This window comes from Nyctereutes procyonoides, unplaced genomic scaffold, assembly GCF_905146905.1.
Source record: "Nyctereutes procyonoides isolate TBG_1078 unplaced genomic scaffold, NYPRO_anot_genome, whole genome shotgun sequence".
In the NCBI taxonomy this organism is placed as follows: Eukaryota; Metazoa; Chordata; class Mammalia; order Carnivora; family Canidae; genus Nyctereutes; species Nyctereutes procyonoides.
In genome coordinates this window covers 15,014,982-15,031,781 of record NW_026575051.1, presented here as the reverse complement: position 1 = coordinate 15,031,781, position 16,800 = coordinate 15,014,982, and the positions used below count along the sequence as shown (strand labels likewise).

At 40.5% G+C, this 16,800-nt stretch overlaps 1 protein-coding gene across 1 annotated transcript in view; it reads right to left on the bottom strand.

The window, feature by feature from the left end:
* Nucleotides 1-358: 358 nt before the first annotated feature.
* Nucleotides 359-16,800, bottom strand: part of MEP1A (meprin A subunit alpha) — a 34,102-nt gene continuing 17,660 nt past the window's right edge. The window contains exons 8-14 of the mRNA XM_055330615.1: nucleotides 12,381-12,602; nucleotides 11,465-11,614; nucleotides 8,304-8,519; nucleotides 4,797-5,270; nucleotides 3,688-3,861; nucleotides 2,637-2,937; nucleotides 359-804 (exon numbers count right to left, since the gene is read on the bottom strand). Coding sequence (XP_055186590.1) covers nucleotides 648-804; nucleotides 2,637-2,937; nucleotides 3,688-3,861; nucleotides 4,797-5,270; nucleotides 8,304-8,519; nucleotides 11,465-11,614; nucleotides 12,381-12,602 — 1,694 coding nt within the window. The 3' untranslated portion in view covers nucleotides 359-647. The remainder of the gene's footprint in view (nucleotides 805-2,636; nucleotides 2,938-3,687; nucleotides 3,862-4,796; nucleotides 5,271-8,303; nucleotides 8,520-11,464; nucleotides 11,615-12,380; nucleotides 12,603-16,800) is intronic.

The following is a 16,800-nucleotide window of genomic DNA, read 5'->3' as shown; positions in this document are numbered from 1 at the left end:
GAAGGTATTGACTCAATATTTATTGAATTTGTGAAGACCTATTTTTAGAATCAGAGGAGAAGAAATGCACATGACACAAGGTCCTGCTGCAAGGAGGAATCCTTCTTCTAACTCACAAGCCTTCAACGAATACTATTGTGTCTGATGAAAAATAAGTATTTGATTTTAATATAAACAGCATGTAGGTTTCATCACATATATTTTATCTGCAGTAGAAATGATAGTTTCTATAACTTCGTTATTTCATTCATTATCAGTTCATTCATTCACATTTATTGAGTTCCCACGATGCGCCAGCCAGGCATGCTTCCAGGCACTGGAGCAAACATGGTACATGACGGCCTGCCCAGGTGGAGCTTACAGTCTATAAAAGACAGTCGATTAAACAAGTGATTGACAATGAAGTGTAATGAGTGTTGTCACAAGACACATGAGCTACATTCAGGGCACATAGCAGGGTAACAGAACCATGTGGGGATGGGGGCCAGAAAAACCCTAATTTTCATACAGGAGGCTGGAGGCCTTTGTCCTTGGAGGTCTGTTCAAAGCAAGGCTGATGAAAACCGCCCCAAACTGCACTGAGGCCCAGAAAGGAAGGTCTGAGTAGAGAAGATGCTTCTGCGATCTGGCTGATGTCAGCAGGCAGGTCACTGCCTCAGCTTTTGAGAAAAGATGGAGATGATGGCGAAGGACAAGAAGATCACGCCGGCCACGCTTCCGATCATCAGGCCCAGGATGCTGCTGTGCACCTGCATGGCCTGACAGCGCTCCCCCGTGTAAAAGAAGGCATGACTGGAGACACACCTGGGGGAACAAGACACAGAGGCAGTGTGGAATCCACCCAAGCCTCAGGCACTTTGTAGCTACCAGCACCAACAGCGATGGTGGCAGTTGCCATGCATGTCTGGCCCTGTTCCAAGTGCTTTTTAGGAGTCACTTCAATCTTCTAACAGCCCCGTGAGTGGGTGGTTATTACCAGACCATTCTCATATCCTCATTTTGCAGAGATCTTAAATCACTTACTCAGGGTCACAGAGTTAGTAAGTGTTTCACACTTGAAGTCTCATCCCTAGAGGCCCGTCTCCAGACTGGATACTCTTGGCCACCATATGCAAGACTCAGGAGGAAGGTTTGGGGCACTTAAAGAATATGTTGTCCTCACTGGCTCAGACTGTAAGTCATAGGAGAAATTCTCCAGACAGAGCCTGGATAACTCCTTTGACATCACGTGCCCCTCACATGACAGACTGATCACGTGACCCACCCAAATATGAGGGCATCCCTCATATTGCTATTCTTGCCAAAAATGTATGACCTCAATGTAACCATGAGAAAACATTGGACATACCAAAATTGAGGGAAAATTCACAAAATAACTGACCAGGATTCTTTGAAAGTGTCAAGGTAGTGAAAGAGGAAGGAAGAGGTTGTCCCAGCTTGAAGGAGGCTAAGGAGACGTGAAACTGAATATAAGGAGGGGCCCTGAATTAGGTCCTGGAACAAAGAAAGGACATTGGTGACAAGACTGCAGAGATCTGAATAAGGTCTGTAGTCTAGTGAATGCATTTGTTAATAGCATTTGTTTGCATTAATGTTCATTTCTTGGCTTTGCTAATGGTACTACAGTTATGTAAGCTGTTAACACTAGGGAACTGGAGGCTCCGTAGTATTTTTACAAAGGTACCTGTAAATCTAAAATCATTTCCAAATAAAAGCTTAAAAAAGAAGAAACAAAGTGGAGAATGAAAGGTACTCAGAAGAAACATAGGTTTTTTTTGAGCCAAGGAGGCTAAGCAGGCTAGTCGTTACCTCTGTTACTATTCTGCCAAATGAAACTGTTGCTTCCATCATCATATATATCCTTTCATGGAATATTTTATGCAAACCATAAACATTATAAAAAGAAATATTAAATATAGCAAACAGTGCAGACAGACAGACGTGGATGCAAGTCTCAGCTCCAGCATTTGCCATCTGGGTACGTTAGACAAATTATTTAGCCTAAGCTTCAACCTACTTCCGCACCAAATGGGGACAAGGAGGGTCCTTTAAGTTACTGGGTGGCCATGAGGAATAATTTAGATCATGCATGTATACTGCTCAGGACAGCACCTGACACATAGCAAGCAGTCAAAAAATATCAGATGTTCTTGTCACTATTATTAAAAATGTAACTACAGTAATAGTACAACAGAACAAATAGATGATAGAAATAATAATTAATAATTAACAATAACATCGGCAGTCAGTAAAGAGTTAAGCTTGGTCCTAAGTCCCACTGAGGCAGGTCGTGTAGTTCCTGGGCTCAAGGCTCTGGAACATTTGTGAACACTGCAGTGGAGTTTAAAATCCCAGCAACATTCAAGATGCTGTTGATCATCTCCCAGAGGTGGGGAGCAAAGGATAAAAGTCGAGAGAGAGGAGATTTGGGACTCCGCTGCCCTGGCAGGACCCCTGCTGTGCCTCAACAGCCTAAGCCCACTGACTCGGAGCACAGCTTTGTGGGGTCAAGGAACAGCCAAGTCCAGGTGACCCAATGAGGTCGTCATCGCCCTAACCCAAGAACCAGGGTTAAGCAAATGTCTGGCTCACCTCTGCTGAAGGCCCACCTGCCTCCCCCTGGCCACAGAGCCTACCTGCAGCTCGCCATCCCTTTCACGTTCACACAGATGCCTTCATTTTGACAAGGGTTCGGGTCACATGGATCTCTGAAGTACGGTGGCCAGTTGTGGTCCTCCAGAGGACCGGTGTTCTCCACTGACCGCTTCTGCCGGCTGGGCTGCTCCTGGTCCAGGCTGCCGGGGACCATGTTCTCCAACGAGACCTTTTCAGAACCTTCTTTTGAGGCCTGCTGCTCCTCATCTTGGAGAATGAGGCCTTGAGGAATCAGCCTTGTGTTTTGAGTTTGAACTTCAGTCTGGTTAAGGTAGGTGATATCTTGAGGAAATAGACAAAAGGGCGGTGAGGAAGATCTATACTTAACATCTGACTACAATTAGCTTCTACTTCTGGAGAAAGTTCCCTGGGCCACCTCCATCCCTCATGGACTCCACCTTGAGGGACATAGAAAGGTGGTTTGAATCCAGCTAATTCTCATGCTAGCTATTTTTTGAAAAAAAAAACAAAAAATTTGTTATTTATTTATGAGAGACATACACAGAGAAAGAGGCAGAGACACAGGCAGAGGGAGAAGCAGGCTCCCTGCAAGGAGCCCAAAGCGGGCCTCGATCCCAGGACCCTGGGATCAGGCCCCGAGCCGAAGGCGGATGATTAACCACTGAGCCACCCAGGAATCCCTCAGGTTAGCTATTTTTATTTTCAAAGTTGTCCAGTCACGTTCTTATTTATTTAACTTGAAAAAAGAAGCAGAAAGGTAGCACAGATAGACTGATGAAAACTAAACTGAAGGCACCAAACTCTCATATTTGATAAATTATCAAAAAAGGTGGCATCAGAGTTTTAGTTTCTCTCAAGGATGGTTAAAATACAGATGTGAGTCCCTGAACAATAGCTCTCCTGGAGCACATCTTTTTTTTTTTTTTTCTGAACTTGGTCCTCAAAACAAAACAAAACAAAACAGAACAGAACAAAAACTTCATCCTCCATGAGATACTCAGAAATCAGTGCAAAATCTGTGAAACCCCCCAGAGCATAGGCTTACTTATTCAGGAAGATCAGCAAAAGTACCTTCAAAGTCCACAAACATTATAAGGTCATCATTTTTAAGGAAACTCTTCCTTTTTAGCATTTGGTGGGAGACGACACTACTCCAGCCCCAGTCGATGCCTCTAAAACAGTCACAGTCCTTATCATAGGATCCCACTTTGGATGGCCTGTCCCAGATGACGGAGTTATTTATTGCTGCAAACAATAAATAACATCACATTACCTCTTTTACTTCACTCTCCAACTGGTCTTTAATGAGTATATAGAACTTAGTTAGAAAAAAATATATTGGAAAAAAAAATCAGATTATTTATACTTTCCAGAGAATTAAGATTCGGGATTAGGAGCGGGGAGGGGCAGAGAACCAGAGCTCTTAATGGTCAATTGTCCATTACTGAGTCACTTCCTCAGTGAGGACAGAGGGACAGTGAGAGCCTCTTCCTTTTAAGCTTTAAGGCTCTTCATTTGAAAAATTAAAAAAGTCTGCCCATTTCTCTATTGGTCATTAACATGCTGATGATCACTAAGATTTTAAAAGTCACTGAAATTCTGAGTATTTGATAAATGATTAGCAGTATCTGCCATCTCATTTAGACTGAGTTCAATGAAGCAGGAATTGCCTGGTTTGCTTATATTCTAGGTAACTGGCACTGAGTTTGGCACAGTATAAGCACTTAATAAATGCTTGAGAAGTGAATTCGAGAGAAGGGAGGTAAGATGTTTGATAAGTGAATTCGAGAGAAGGGAAAAAATAAATGCTTGATAAGTGAATTTGAAAGAGGGAGATAAGATGACATTGAAAAATTTAACATAATATTCCAACATGACTATGTTGTTGATATACTCAAGTAGGAAATGTGAGAGGAATGTTAATCTCTCTCTCTCTTTTTAAAAAAAGATTTTATTTATTTATTCATGAGAGACATAGAGAGAGAGGCAGAGACATAGGCAGAGGGAGAAGCAGGCTCCATGCAGGGAGCCCAATGTGGGACTCGAACCCTGGACCTGGGATCATGACCTGAGCCAAAGGCAGATGCTCAACTGCTGTGCCACCCAGTCATCCTTGTATAGAGATGGGAATCACATCTGCTGGCCCTTTCGGGTTGAGGGGCAGATTTTAGAGCACCTACCTGAAGATGTATGGGATTTGGAGGTAGTGAACACCATGCTTGAGGACATTCTATTCCTGGCATCAGGTTCCTGGTCAAGTATGGTCATTATCACCTGTCTGTTCTCCACTGGCCACTCCAGGATGGCATCATTCTCCCCACTGCACAAATGAAAAGCAATTCCCAAGAAACCAGATGTACTGGAGCCGACTCTGCCATGAGGGTATAAGGTCAACCCCAAACCATATCCCTCTGAATTGTAGAATCGAGGGCTCAGGAGCCTCTGCCCTTTAACCGTGTTCTGAAGGACAGAGGAGAAATTCCGTATTGTCCAAACACCTGCAGGGCATGGGGTTTCTGTCAGAGTAATATCGTCCAGGTAAATTCCCCCATTCGAGTTCTGGGGGTCACCTTTCGTGCCCTGGAATAGGTAGCGAAACTTCTTCTCTTCTCTGAGTGTCACATGGGCAATTTTCCAATTTTGGTCCAAGTCTCCTGAGGACAGAGAAGAAGGTTGGTGACAACTGCAGCCAACATTTATTAAGCATGACCTATGAGCCTGGTAGCATGCCAAATGCTTTAAAGATTTTATTTATTTATTTATTTATTTATTTATTTATTTATTTATTTATTTATTTATTTTGAGAGAGAGAGAGAGAGAGATCCAGTGGAGGGAGGAGCACAGGGAGAGGGAAAGCAGACTCTGTGCTACGACCTTGAGATCCTGACCTGAGCTGAAATCAAGAGTCAGACGCTTAACCAACCAAGCCACTGAGGTGCCCTGCATACCAAGTGCTTTGTATGAATTATTTAATTTAATCCTCACAATATCTCTATGAGATATGTACTATTATAAACATGGTAAGGAACTTTTCCAAAGTCACATACCTACCGAGGGGAAACAGCTATAAAAAGACACACTATCATTTTAATATTCATGCAATATTTTAATATTCATATTCAAATCTTAATCAGAATTTGTTTTCCATTATTATTCAATTCCATAGGTTCTGTCTTTCAAAGCTGGATTTCATGGTATAAATGTACCTCAACCCTTAATGTTTGCACTGAATACCCAAGTAATAGGCTGAATCATAAAAATAGTCATTTTGTAAGCTCAAAACCAAATAATGGCAATTTTATGGGGTCCAACCTACGACCTGATGCCAGAGAGATATATGGTATCTGGAGTATATGGCTCTGGAGTAAATGTTCACATGCAGGACAAGCTGGATCTCCCCTATGAAAGACTGACTCACCCACTAACATCCGATTTTTTCTCTTCTTCCTCTTTTAAAAGACAAATAATACAAAAGGAGTTACCACTCTCCAGATATTCATATTCTAATGAAAATTATGTCTACTTGCTTTTTTCTTGAGACTGAGCTGGAAGCGAGAATTTTGAATAAAAAGCTGAAGTAAGAAGTGAGAAGGCTGTTCTAGAACATGGGGTTCTGTGCTGCATAGCAGAAGAAACCTGAAAGGAGGGGCACCTGGGTGGCTCAGTCAGTTAAGCATTTGCCCTCGGCTCAGGTCATGATCTCAGGGTTCTGGGATCAAGTTCCACATAGGGTTCCCTGCTCAGCGGGGAATATACTTCTCCCTCCTTCTGTCCCTCCTCCTGCTCATGTGTGCTCTCTCTCTCAAATAAATAAATAAAATCTAAAAGAAAGAAAGAAAGAAAGAAAGAAAGAAAGAAAGAAAGAAAGAAAGAAAGAAAGAAAGTTAGTTAGTTGCCTAAGGGTCTAGGGAGAGGAAACCACCAGGCCAGAGCAACTCATAATTCCCTAAAGATCTGCCCCTACTTTGATATTTTGCCAGGGTATATTTAAGCACTGGGTTTAGAAAGGAAAAGAAAAATGCTACACCCCAAGTGGGGATAATATTGGCTAAAATGAATTCAAACAGATGAGCATTATAGACAATTAATCTAAATGCAATTGGCCAGAGGGCTTTGGAAGTATTTTTCCTCTTCCTGTGTTGTGATGAGCACAACACAGGTGTACGTAAATGATGAATCTCTGACTACTACCCTAGAAACCAATATTGGACTGTATGTTAACAAAATTTAAATTAAAAAATAAATTAAATTAAAAATTGGAAAAGTATAATACATATATAAAATATAATAAAAATGTCCATATATTTAAATTTTTTAAGCTATAAATATCTTAAGTTGAATATCACATAAACATTAAATGATATTCAACTAATCTTTTAGAAAAGCTTCACTTACAAGCCAGTATCAGAATGAGCTACTTTAAAAATCCATTCATATGGCACTTCTAGGAAACTTTGAACAGAGACACACTTTGAATTCATTGGAACTCAAAGCATAGCAGTGTAGGGAACTGAGTTAAGCATAAGAAGGTTGTTTGGCTGATGCTATGCTTATGAGGATAGCATTTCCAGCTTTATATAGAAGTGAGCAATAATAGATCCCATCAATATTACCAAGGCTCTAATTCATTTTCTCATTAAATATGTACAATCCTTGATAACATAGCAAATTCTCAACTCTTAAAGGGCACCTAGCTGTCATCCATCATTTGATAAAGATGCTCTACACATTGCAGCCAGAAAAGTGAACCCCTCGAAACCATTATCTGTAGCATTCCCAGGGAGCCCAAAGAGGGCCTGGGAAGGGGTGATTCAGGCACCTGTCCTAAAGAGTGACCTCTAAGGAAGCTTCCACATTTCAAGAGCAACAGCTTCTTCTAGAAGTACTCAAATGATGCTTCCCCTCTCCGGACTCATGTTAATTGAGAAATTCTTTGTTGAATGGAAAAATAGGAATGGGTGCCTCTCCTTTTCTGATTGTGAATGAACCACCACCACCACCACCACCACAAAAGAATGTAAAAACTTAACTTTATAACCCTGGATCTCGATTTACACCCAGATTACCCTCAAACCCAACTACCTAGCTTAGTATTTTCATACTGACCCTCTTAAAAAATACATAAAATAACATTTAGGAATATTTAAATTATGGTAATGAAGTTAATATATACACACGTCCTATTTCTTTCCAACTTTATAAGTTGGCTTCAAGTTAGTCCAGTGTATTAAATAATGCTATTCATTCAGTTTTTTTTGAAACAGATGCAGAAACACTTGTCAACTACCAAACCACTCTCAGTAGCAGCATCAGTTCCCACTTCCCTTCTGCTTCCAGCTCTAGCCCCGAATTGCCCATTTTCTCTGCCCTGGCTGTCTCCAGAGCTGCAGTGATAATTGGATTTCTATTTTCTGATCGGCCTCTTCCAAAAGTATATTTCAGCTTCACCCAAATACCCGATGCGGTGTCTGATTTCCGAGTGGCTGAAATATCCATTGAGCAGTTAAAAGGTACCAGATGCTATGCTGGGCTCTTAGAAGAGGAAGAGGGAGGTGGAGGACTAGAGAGGAACAAGAGGGAGGAGGAAGAGGAGAAGAAGTAACAAAGAGAGGGGAAGGGGAGGAAGAGGAAGGAGTGGGACCCCAGATTTAAGCCAAATCGGCGCCCCCATGAATGTCTCCAGGTACCTCGGAAGGTCTGCACTTTGACCAGCTTGCGCACATTGCCCGTGCTGTCATCCCTCCTGACCCAGACGACGAGTCGATCGGAAGGGCTTCCTGTCATTTTGTAGAAAAACTGCAGGCACTGCTGCTTCCTCTTGGGGTAAAGAATCCGAGACTCCAGCAAGGCTGCCTCTTCTGCCATCCCCGAGCTGGTGCTGAAGTGCATGAAGTAGCCAGCACCTGCGGTGAGAGCAGCCCAATGACCCCTCTCCAGTTGCCCGCACCCCAGGGGCCCAGGACTCCTGCCAGGTGGGGTAGTGAGCCACAGCCATTTCCCGGGCAACCAAGGCCAGGACTCTTGGGATAAGGAAACCAAGGTGGTTTGTCTTCATTCTGTCTCCACGGACAGATTCCCTGGCCGGAGGCCCAGCTCTCCACTGCCTCTCTTGATGCCTTTGCCCCCAAGCTTGTGAACTGTATACCTCTGACTTAAGGAGACATAGGCTAATTCCATCAAAGAGAAGGTTAATGGAATTTAGCGCCTCTGAGACGAATACAATTTTCCTCATTGTCTTCCCTGTTTAGACATTCACTCCAAGGAAGAGAGCTGATCTTCTAGTTGTGTGACAGACTATGGGATTCCAATGTTTAGGACTTGGAATAGAAATATTCACAATGATAAGGGTTCGGTCTCACCTGTTTCTAGCCTGTAATTGGATGCATTATCAGTGGCAAAGAGTCAACTTTACTGTGTCATAAGAGGGACATTCAAGGCATATTGAGGGACTACATGAGGATTTCTCTTGAGTGTAAAGAAGGCTTGAAAGAACACTGAAAACAAGGGTGAAAAGTGTCTGCTTGTAACCGAGCTGGGGTATGCTCAACTCCTATATCTCAGAACTCTCTCCTCCCAAATACGCAGGCAGCTAAAGGAAAATGTCATTTAGAAAATCGATCGGCACATCAGAGTAAAGCACAAAGAACAATCCTCACATATAAAGAAGTCCTTTAAACTGTACTCCAGAATTCAACTTCTTACTAAAGAATCCACTCAAAATATCTCATAAAGTAAAAATGAAGTGAGCATCTAGTACAGTTCTAGGTACTTTGGCAACATGACTTTCCTCTTCATCCTGCCTCATCCATGAGGCATCGTACCTTCCACGACGGCAGCAAGCATCAGCTTTTTAATAGGCTTTCTACTTAAAGCTTAAAAATATATAATGGCTTTATCATTTATATTACATCTGGAAAAATTATATTTTCTTGAACTTGCTAGCCTGAGCTCTCCGCATTGTGAATTGGGTTAAATAAAATAAGAACTCACATGGCTAAGATCTCCAGATGGTCCTTGCTGAGGAATTCCAAGCAGATATGCTCAGGGGTAGGAAATGAAAGCCTAATAACCCACACTTGGTAGTCGAGAGACCTGAGTTCTTGCCCAGGCACTGCCACTAGCTCGAAGGTATCCGTTCATCTCTCCTGGTTTCAAATGGGAGGTGCCTTCTATCCCAAGTGATCTTTTGTGCTCTTTGAGTATACACATCTATCTCAACACCACTGGTGCTCTCTAACAGAGGGAATGCACTCCCATTAAATGCCTCTTGTGGAAGAAGCATGATGACTGGTAAAACTTTTCTAGATATTTCTTCTGAGGTATGGTCTTTTCTTTTCCTAGTAAGGTGCTGGAACACTGTTCTCATGTGTTCCTTCATATGACAGTCACTCCTCTGTTTAGCTAGGAATTGTATACTAGCCTAGTAGCAAGTCCACAGAAGAGATTGGATGAGAAGCTATGATGGAAATTTAGAAAGAAATTCAGACACTTGAGATTATGTGTTTGATAATATGATGTGTGAGAAATTTTTGCCTTTTGTCAAGCCTGGAGGAAGGGTGGCAATCGCTTGTGAACTCTGACCCCAACAGCCTGGCATCTGGGTGACAAGCTGGGTCCCTTTTGGGAAGGGGCCAACTTCACACAGTTACTAAGGGACTTTGTAACAGTCTAGCTTTTAAAAACTGATTATAATCTGTAGGGTCAGGATTATTTCTGGGGCAGGCACAAAATAGAAAGATGCTAAAATGGAAATAAAAATTTAAGTGGAACCTCTAGACAGAAAGGGAAGATGGAAGAAAATGGAGAGGGAAGCTGCTGGGTCTGCAGCTGGAGGCTCTCTATGCATTAGCTCCTTCCAAACTCACTGGTAAGCATCAATATCCTGGAATGGTCAGAGAGGCTTACAAAAACAAAGACTTAAAAAACAACACCAACAAAAAAAACTATCTGTGGTTAGAATTAGCAGGTTGTGAAGCCAGACTTCAAATCCAGGTCTGTGTGATTTTACAGCTTTTTCACTATACAAACCACACGTAAGAACTATCTGGAGCCATGTCATTCAATGTGTTGCTATCAGACCTGTGGCTACTGAGTATTTGAATTGTGGCCACTCCAAACTGAGATGTGCTATAGGGGTAAACTACACATCAGATTTCAAATACCTTTCTAGTATAGAAAGTGTGGAGTAGCTCATTAATAACTTTACTATTGATTACACATCAAAATGCTAATACTGGGGATCCCTGGGTGGCTCGGCGGTTTAGTGCCTGCCTTCAGCCCATGGTGTGATCCTGGAGACCCGGGATCGAGTCCCACATCAGGCACCCTGCAGGGAGCCTGCTTCTCCCTCTGCCTCTGCCTCTGTCTCTGCCTCTCTCTCTCTCTCTCTCTCTGTCTCTCATGAATAAATAAATAAAATCTTTAAAAAATTCTGTTAAATGCTAATATTTTGAATATATAGAGTTAAATAAAATGTATCACTAAAAAGAATTTCTCGTTTCTTTTTATATGGCTCCTAGAAAATTCCACGTTATGCATGTGGTTTGCATTATGGTTCTGTGGGAGGGCTCTGCTCTAGATATTTTACCTTTATTTACAAAATCATGCCTTATCAACCACATGTCTGTATTAGCTTTGTCATCATTTAAATGCATCTTTCTTTGGCATGCCCAGAACCTGCATACTTTTTATTGAGTTAATAATTAAGATATGAGAAACAGTCTTTGTGCTTGTTTGGATTTCCAAGTTTGATAACTAACATTTCAACTGGGGCAAAACATGTAAGCTGTCATATTCAAATTGAACCTGGTGGACCACATCAGTGTGCTCACTTTCTGCCTTCACTTACCCGTGCATCGTCCCACCAAAGTGTGATCTACTTCTCCAGGCTTAGTGCTGTCCTCATGGACCCAGTCAGCATCATCTCTGGTACCCTGAATCATCCCACAGATGTTTGCCTTCTCAAAAGCACAATGGTCCAAAAGTGTGTGAGTTGTGGCTGCAAATGATATTTTTGTCACCTGGTTAAAAATTTTAGTCATTTTATTTCAGGTTATCTAATGTCTTAAGCTAAAAAGACCGCACTGTTTACATCCAGCACATTTTCTTGACTTTCCTCAAATGCAAATCCTGTTGTCACCCTTATGTCTTAGAACGTCCAACATAGATGTAGCCCTACCCACCTCACAAGAGTCAAATGATAAATGTCATCATACTTTGCTGTAAATGTCAACCAAGAACTCCTTTAGATCAGGAAGGAGGTACCAAATAGGTCTTTGTACTTAGTAAGTATTCTGCACATATATGTTGAACAGAATTTTAAAAATGTGTCTCTGAAGACTAATAGAGTCATCTTAGAAAACATCCCATCTCTGAGCACTAGATGACTCTAGAACAACTAAATTGGGCAATTTTCAGGATAAAAGATAGTTTCAAGCTCATCCCTTATCCTGAGTTACATAAGGGTGCACCCTTCAAAAGGAAGCTGAAGCTGAAGATGTTAGACAATCACAGCTCCTTATATCACCAGTCCAACACTTTTACTTTATAAAACACAACCACATCTTTGATTTTCATAATTATCCTATAATGAGGTGGGTGTTACAATTTTTTCTACTCTAGAGATAAACTAGCCTATGTAATTTGTCCAATTTCCTTAACTAGAACAGGAAGAAATAGTGAAGGGAAATGTATGGGAAACTGAAGGGCTGGGGGAAACTCTTTGAGGTTTTTTTTACCTACTGTTCAGACCTATCAGTACTCACTGCAATTGTACATTCGGTTCAGCCTCTCCAAATCAGTGGCACTGAAATCCAGTCGCTGTCCAATGATGGTGTTAAACTCAGGGATCTTGGCCGTGATGGTAGGAGCACTTTCATTCTTATTAAATGAAAAGGGCTCGTAGTGCATCAAAGACTCATAGTCATAAGGTGTGTTGAGGTCTGTGATGAAGGTGTCATCATAGGTGTTAAAGTTGTGCTCGTAACCTATCAGAGAGAGAATCCAGTTATATTATTTCCCCTCTCCTGTCCTCTTTGACTAGATACTTAAGCAGAGACCCAGAGACAAAAAAGAAAGAAAAGAAAAAGAATGAAGAGTTGATTTAAATATATATACATATTAATATAGTTTATAACTAGTATGATATATATAAAATAAACACATATTATTAATAGTAAGTAATGAATAATGTATTAGTATTTTATACAATAGTACATACACTTATAAAAGTTAAAAATATATTCAAAAATAAATATAAAAAGGAATGCTATAACTAATATATAAATTTTACATACAAATTATTAAATATATGTATATATCTAAGTCAAATATTCATTTTACAAATAAAGGAATAAATAAATATGTGTGTATGTGTACATGTAAAGTTTTAAGGAAGAGAAGATATAATATCAAAGTGGAGGCAGGTGTTCCAAATGGCTGGAAAAGGAATTTTTGAATTCAGGAGAATATTCAGGATTGGTGCATCTTGCTAATAGGCAAGTACCTCATCTACCAAAAGCTGTACCTGGCCAGCTCTTTCATGGGTTAGAGAAAGGAAAACCAAGGGGCAGAGGGAAAAGTCAGCAACCGCCAAGAAAGGGGTATCCTGTCAGTCAAGGTTCACATCCTTTTCCAGAAATAGCCTCATGGAGAGAAAAATAAAATAGGAAGAAGAGCACTGACTTTCCTTTCAAAATAGAAGAGGAAAAGATCTTTATGAGATTAGTGCAAGTAGGATAATATATGCTGAAATGAGAAACCGAACAGATATTCTTTTAATCCACTAGCCATCAGGAATTTACTATTTCAGTTGCAATAATGAGAAGTTCACAGATTTTCAATTTCCTTCTTAGGGAGTGACAGGAAAACTTAATGAGAATGCTCATGACTCCCTCATCATGACTTCCCATCTTCATGTTTTCCTTTTCTAGCTTCCCATCTAGTCATTTTTAACAATTAGAAGGAAATGTAACCACCTTGCAAAGACATCAATGCAGGTGCATTTAGGAGTGAAGAAGACCCATGCAACATGGGCCTACGGGGCAGTGGTCCAGCAGGTGCTGGAGGGAGTTTCCAAATACTTTTGGAAAAGCCAATGAACACAATTGATCAAAACTTTGTTTTAACCGTAAAATGAGAATACCAATGTTTCATCCTCCCAACTCATGGGATTTCATGGAGACTTAACTTGAAAGGGATCAAAACATTTTCAAAGGTGGCCCAGGACTGTAAGAAATAAATGACTCAAACAGGGAAGTGGAAAGTAATTCCTTCCAGAGCATTTGGCCCCAGGTTGTCCTATCTTATGGGATAGAACTGTAAAGAATATCCGGCTGGTGTGAGGACTGGGGCTTAGTCTGGGCTCTCCTGCTTACTCCTTGTGAAATCTTAAGAACAGAACATTCAAATTCACTGGATAGGTTTTCCTTGACTGTCACTAAAATTAAAAAGTTAGAATAGATAGATCACTTTATTCTTTATCATTCAAGGATTCTGTTTTGAATAATTTTTAAAAAAATTTATTCAACACATTCTTGCTGGGCCTACTCTCTACGTACTGGGAGTTGTGCTAAGTAGTGGTGGCCCCTGGCAGTAGTTAGGACAGACAAGGTCCTGCCTTCAGGGAACTTAAAGCTGAGCGCCTTGAAGAGGAAGTGATATTGTAAACCAGAGGCCAGTCAGCAAATCTTTTGTAAATGGTCAGATAGAAAATATTTTTGACTTTGCAAGATATATGGTCTTTGACACAACTGCTCAACTCTGCTATTGTAGCACAAAAGCAACTATAGAAAATATGTAAATAAATGGGCATGGCTGTGAATGGTAGTCTGTGGGCTCCTGCTAGACCCTAGAAATTGAGGTCTTTCCTTGGTTTAAGAGAACAGATTCAGAAAACACAATTCTGGCTTAAGAGATGGGAGATGTATTTGAGGACAGAACTACATTGCCAGTGCAGTATTGCCTTAGGTTGAAGGGTAAGATTGTCATCAACTGAAGACAAGATGCAAAGAAAGTTATAAATTACCTGAGCAAGAATACTGCCCTTGCTTACCATCTTATTGATCTGACATGTCATTTGAGAACAGTTATGGACATTTAGGTATATGGAATTATACCTGATGAAAATATAGATAGGAATAAGCAACACATGTTGGGTAAATCATGTTCAACCAAGAACTGAGCAAGTCTGAAAATTACACTGGCAAATGTGTTGGCTCCTTCTGAGAAAGGGACCTTCATTTGGCTGAAAATCATTTTCAAAGCACTAATCATTGTGTTCTTTATACTTAAAAACGTGAATGTTTTCTACATCCTTATTTGACGTTCAACAGAACCAAGTTTATGTATAGGTAAGTAGGAAATCCAAGTCTCTAGGCATGTACAGACAAAGTCAAATAGTGCCCCGAGTCTTGCAAGTGGAGATTAGATCCTTTAACCAGTGACCCTACTCTCTTTCCCCTCCTATAGAGACCCGGTTATAACACTATTACATCCAGGAGACAAATACATTAAATTTGATCTGTTATTTCATGTCTAGGGGAATACCCACAATACTTTTCTAGATTGGACTGGGAGGCAAAGAAGAATATTACTTGATCTCTAGCTCAGTGGTTGGGTGGTAAGATGGATAGAAGTGTGTGTGTGTGTGTGTGTGTGTGTGTGTGTGTGTGTGCAGGGTCAATCCTGGTTGTATCAGGTCTTCACAAACCACACAGTTTTCCTTCTTTCCTCACCATTTCACATTCATAGACATATCAGAATATGAGGTAGTGGGAAGGACCCAGATTGAGAAACCCTTTAGGTGATTTTGATACGATTAGCCATCCCTAACCCTACCTCATGTGAGAACCGTTGATCCGCCTTACTTCAAAATTAGTTAGTTTTGGCAGAAGTTCTTTGGAGCTTTGTATTTAATTTTAAAGTATGACAAGATCTTACAAGTCCCTAAATATAAAATCATTATAAATACACTGCTATATATGAACCCACATATGAAATTAGAATCTAACTAAAACAGATAATTATAAAGCAATTTTTTGCTTTGTGAAACCCACATATGGTAATAGATGAGGCATTTTAATACATTAAGGTTTTATTAATAATTTGCTGCCAAAAAGAATGTTTTTCCACTTCCTGAACTAATTCCTAAATAAAAACCAGGTGCTTTCAGAAACACAATACTGACTTTTTTTCCCAGCACATTGGGAAACTGATCAATAAAAGTGCTTTTTCTCAATTTCTCTCTCCCAAATAATTAAACAAAATCTATAAAAAGGAGCAGGGTGTCTCCTGGGTGGGTCAGTTGGTTTAAGAGTCTGCCTTCAGCTCAGGTCATGATCTCAGGATCCTGGGATCTCAGGGTCCTGGGATCAGCTGCAAGGCTTCGGGCTCCCTCTGCCCCTCCCCCTGCTCATGCTCTCTCTTAAATAAATAAATATATTTTTTTAAGTGTTTAGTATGCTCAAAAACACTCTACTTAGTTGTCTCAAACAACTAGGAAAGGTGGTATCCAAGGAGGTCTAAAGAAGCTAAGGAACACAAAAATTGTTAGAATAACATACTTGACTAACAATAAGTGAACTGAGACTGTATTATCCTTTGCATAATGTGGCTGGAGGCAGAAGGAGGGAGGTACTTAGAAGAGAAGAAGGAGTAAGACAGGAGGAAGAAAGGCCAGTAAATTTGATTAACTAGAACTCAGGCTATCAGCCAGAATGAACACAATTGAAGTGACAATTTCAAATGAAAGAATTTATTTCTGTTGTTGTTTTATTTTGTTTTTAAACACCTATCATTGATTTGGTAAAGCACCAAGAAAGTTCTTGAGTATATATTAGGGTCATCGGATGTTCAACTAAACTTCATGCAGACTCCTAGACCTACATGTGATCTCACATCCAGAAAAATGACTATGACATCCTCAGAGGATGTCAGTTTACTACAACAGGAAAATAGACAGCATTTTAGATAGCTTTTCAATGAAAACACTGAAACAAAGCAAAAGTTTCTGATTAAGTTTCAGTTAACATTGAGTTAGCCAACATATACAATTCCCTAAGGCCCTTATCTGGTGTCAGTTATAATCAGATGAGCACAGCCCACAGGAAAGGCCAACAAATCCTTTTCCTATCTGTGTTCCCAGCTGATGCTTCTATCTGCACACAGATGAGACTGAAAATCCCA